Source organism: Adiantum capillus-veneris, chromosome 19, assembly GCF_014529385.1.
Source record: "Adiantum capillus-veneris isolate H3 chromosome 19, ASM1452938v2, whole genome shotgun sequence".
Classification (NCBI taxonomy): domain Eukaryota; kingdom Viridiplantae; phylum Streptophyta; class Polypodiopsida; order Polypodiales; family Pteridaceae; genus Adiantum; species Adiantum capillus-veneris.
Genome location: NC_140949.1, coordinates 35,790,990 through 35,795,031, shown reverse-complemented (window position 1 = coordinate 35,795,031; position 4,042 = coordinate 35,790,990). Strand labels below are relative to the sequence as shown.

Genomic DNA, 4,042 nt, shown 5'->3' with positions numbered 1-4,042 from the left:
GCACTGCAAGGCTGAAAAATCCCTATTCTACTTACTCAATTGCAATTAATAATACCAACCATTTATAGCTAGCTTGAGGACCTCGCTTCTCCAGCAAGAAAAGAGAAACCTTGTGCTCTGATACCAATGTAATGGCCTAGTAACTTGTGTGTAGCGGAAAATAACATGAACATAGTGAGCATTGATTCCTAATGAGCATAGCAAAAGTGCTTGGATGGAGAGAGCAACAAAAAGCATAACACCTAGTTAGATAGGCATGAACAATACTTCAAAAGAGAGAGAAATTAAGCTACTGGCAACAGTTGACGACCGGATTTACATGGAGCCGGTCCCCCCTCCAAAAGGCTTTGTATTATAGGTTTCCCCCATCAAAGGAGACATTTTACAATACACTACTTTGTGTTCCTTCAATAACTTGTTGGTGCAATGAAGATGGAAGCTTCAAGCACCATGCACACACTTATAAAACACAACATCAATTCCCTCACGGTCTCAAACCCAAGACCTCACACACCTCTTGAAGATGGTGAGAGCTAGTGGGGTATGAGAGTAGATTGAGAGGAAGAAGGAGTATTCTTACGAGAAAGAAGTATATCTCCTCACATAATCACTCATAAAAGCTTAGCATAGCTTAGTAATTAGCATGGTAGAGGAGATGAGCATGCATTGAAGCTTGGCTCTTGGTTGGATTTGCATCACAAAGCCAAGAGTTGTTGGTGTAGGCCTCCTTTCTCACAAGCTTGGAGTAGATGAGCTTTCCATTAAAGCTTGAGAAGGAGAGAGAGAGAGTCTTCTTGCTTCACACGTGAGATTGTGTGAGTGTGTGTGTGATAATGCCTTGCCAAAATCAGCCCCCTCTCTCTCTTTCAACCCCTCTTGGCTTTTACTCATGCTGGCACCCCATTGGACCCTGCAAATCTTAGCCAATGATAATTGAGAAGCATGAGTGATAGCCTTTTGACATGTGTCCCCCTTTCCCCTTTTGTGAGAGCTTTAAATATTTAATTAATGCAATTAAACTCTCATGGGACCCCTTTGTCTTATGGCCAATAGGAATCAGGCAAGCCATTGGGCTGCTGAATGCTCATTGGACCCCTTGGGAGACCGTCCAATAGTCTTCTAGAGAGCTTAATTCCTATTGGTTCTTTTATCAAGTGTTTTAAAATGAATTAAACTAAATGTACTCTAGCCATATTCTCATTGGTCCACCTCTATGGCCATCCAATAGGATTTGAATGGATCTTGGGGGCAACTGGGTTAGGGAGCTGACATGTGTCCCCTATTCCCTCTAAAATGTGTGTGTGTGTGTGTGTGTGTGTGTTTTTCTCTCTCATCCCCTACTAAAAGGGCTCTCCCCCTTCCATCTAGGGATTTGCAAAGACTTTTTTGGTCTTCTCAAAGGCATCCAATTTCCCTAAGCTTTGACCATTGGACTTTACATCGAATTTTGGAACCTTAGCATTTTGGAAGTCTTAACGGGTTGAACCTTAGGGTCTTTGAAGCCCATTGTTTGCACATTGCTCTTTTGCAGATGCCCCCCCCCTTTGGATCCCTATTTTCCCTCCTTTGGATCCCTACTGTGGCCGGTCTGCCAGCTTATCCAATATTCTAGCTTTTTCTCCCCTGGTACTTTCCCATATTAAACGGTCATATTAACATGAGAAAATCATTTAGGAGAATTAGATATTAGTTATTATGACAAGATTATTGTGATAAACCAAGTTTTTCTAAAAAAGAAGAAGAAGCTTCTGTGATTGGTGAGTTTATTGGGACTGATTGAGCAATATGTGCTTCTTCCCATCGATCTCTTGACAACGAGAAATCCATTTTTTTTAATGTGCCTAGGTTTACTTGTCCAAATTCCTAGTATAGATGGACTGTTTGTTGTAAATTTATGAGACAGTGCTCATTCTCACTTCAATGTACAAAATAAATCAAAGATTGCGTCATTTTTGTGCTATTGTTTGTCTCTTGTCTAAAGCTAGCTTTGTTTTAAAATGATGTTCTTTTGTGTATAAGTATAAGTTTCAAAACAACAACACACACAAATGCACACTTGTATCATACTAACAATGTTACTGGCAATGTTGTTACATTTTCTAACACTTCTCAATGTCCGAAATTAATAAGTGCCACTTTGTGAACAATTCATGGAGATGATGGGTGGTGCTCATCGTTTGCATTCTTTAACTCTAATCATTTGAATTTAATAAATGCCATCGTGTGATTAACACATAACACATCGAGGCACGAGAAATACTTCTAGTATGAAATTATTACTCTTAATATAGTATGAAATGAAATTAATAATATGGGGTTATTCTTATTAAATATATGGCTCTCCTAAGCTATATGTGTCTTAACAACAAAATACAAAACAAAACAAGGGCCGTCACTACGGCATTGCCTGTTGTTAGAGAGAGAGAGAGAGAAAAAAAAAGAGAGAGTCCTCGTGCCGCTATTTTCACTATAGCCTAAATAAACCTCAAAAGAAGCCTGAAACATATTTGATGGGCACCATGCCTATATCAGTAGACAGTGCCAACAAAGCATCTCTCTGATTGGGAGGGAGATGGTGCTGTTGGCAGCGAGCGCGTGCGTCTTCTGCGCGATCTACGTGGTGGGTTTCTTCTGGTGGGCGGGCGGTTGGAAGGCCCGCAAGAAGGCGCGCCATGAAGCCGCAAGCTGCTTCATGTCTCTGCTGCACGGCTCACTTGTCACTCTCCTTACTGCCTGGGATGTCGCTCTCCACTTCCACCAGCAATCCTTGCAATCCAAGCCATGGCAGCAGCTGCTGCAAGCGCCCAACACTCCCTTCCAAGACGCTGTTGTCGAGTTCAGCGTAGCCTACTTCCTTGTCGACCTCCTGCACTATGCGCTCTTCATCCCAGAGGACGCCCTCTTCATTCTCCACCATGTCGCCAGTGCCAGCTACATGCTCTCCTGCCGCTACTATACAAAGCACGGTGCCCTCTCCATCATGCTCCTCTTGGGTCTAGCCGAGTGCACCAGTTTCATGCAGAATTTCTGGACCCTTGCTTTCCTTGCAGGCGCCACACAAACTTTCAACTACCTCAATGTGGTTTTCCTTCCCTTCTTTACTTTTGTTAGAGGCTTCCTTGGGCCTCTACTAACATGGCACCTCTCTGTGTACTACTTCTCCGGGCAAGCAGATTCGGTTATCCCAAGGTGGCTTTCCTTCTATTGGATGTTTGTTGTAAGTCTAGCTATTGTTGGGAGCATCTTTTGGGTGGCCAGATTGTGGGCAAGGCTTTTTGCTGCTCGTAGAGTGATAACTCGTGCAAATGCTAAATCAAAGAGGTTAGATTGATTCGACAATCTGCATTACATTGATCATGTACACTTTGAGCTCTTCTGGATCAGTAGAACAGTGTAGCATTGCAACGGTGACAATCATCAATTAAGGTGCCCAAAGGTTAGTCCAGCTTACAAATTTCTCAAATTTTCTGGCAAAAAGATGTCACTCCTTCCATACTTGATCATAAAACCTGTTGAGGGTGTACAACAGCTAATTTCTGTGGCTAATTAACAGATTTCAATGAGCAGGTTTTGTTGTGTGGCTCTTGTTCTTGAGAATACTAAGCATTTTCTCCTTACGGCCCGATTGCAAACGTTTTTATTTTGAATGACATCACATGGCTACAGTTTTCAATGCTTAGGAGTGTAAGATTATGGAGCAATTGCATGTGAGAGCCAGAAAGGGCCTCCACACCATCAGCAAGCACTCGTGAATCTGTTGGCAGATATGTGCAACTTTTCCTTTTCTTTCAATATTATTACTTGTTGAGATTCACATTGTTCGTTTGCGTGCGCATCTGCACATGCTTACACGTTTCACCATGGACACACAAAATGAATGAAAATGGATGTCGTTAACCTTAATATTGGCAAACACTTGAGGTTAGGCAGGTCCTCCTATTAAAGGCTGCTCCCTCCCATGTAAAAATGAATGACAATGGATGTCGTGAATTTTAATGTTGGCGAAGACTTGAGATTAGGCAGGTCCATAGAATTAATGCTT

The 4,042-nt window shown here is 42.2% G+C and overlaps 1 protein-coding gene across 1 annotated transcript; it reads left to right on the top strand.

Annotated features, from left to right (window-relative positions):
• The first annotated feature begins 2,521 nt into the window (after nucleotides 1-2,521).
• Nucleotides 2,522-3,563, top strand: LOC147433826 (TLC domain-containing protein At5g14285-like). Its single transcript, XM_086490442.1, has one exon. The coding sequence runs from the start codon at nucleotides 2,573-2,575 to the stop codon at nucleotides 3,329-3,331; it is 759 nt and encodes a 252-aa protein (XP_086346568.1). The 5' UTR covers nucleotides 2,522-2,572; the 3' UTR covers nucleotides 3,332-3,563.
• The last annotated feature ends 479 nt before the right edge of the window (nucleotides 3,564-4,042 follow it).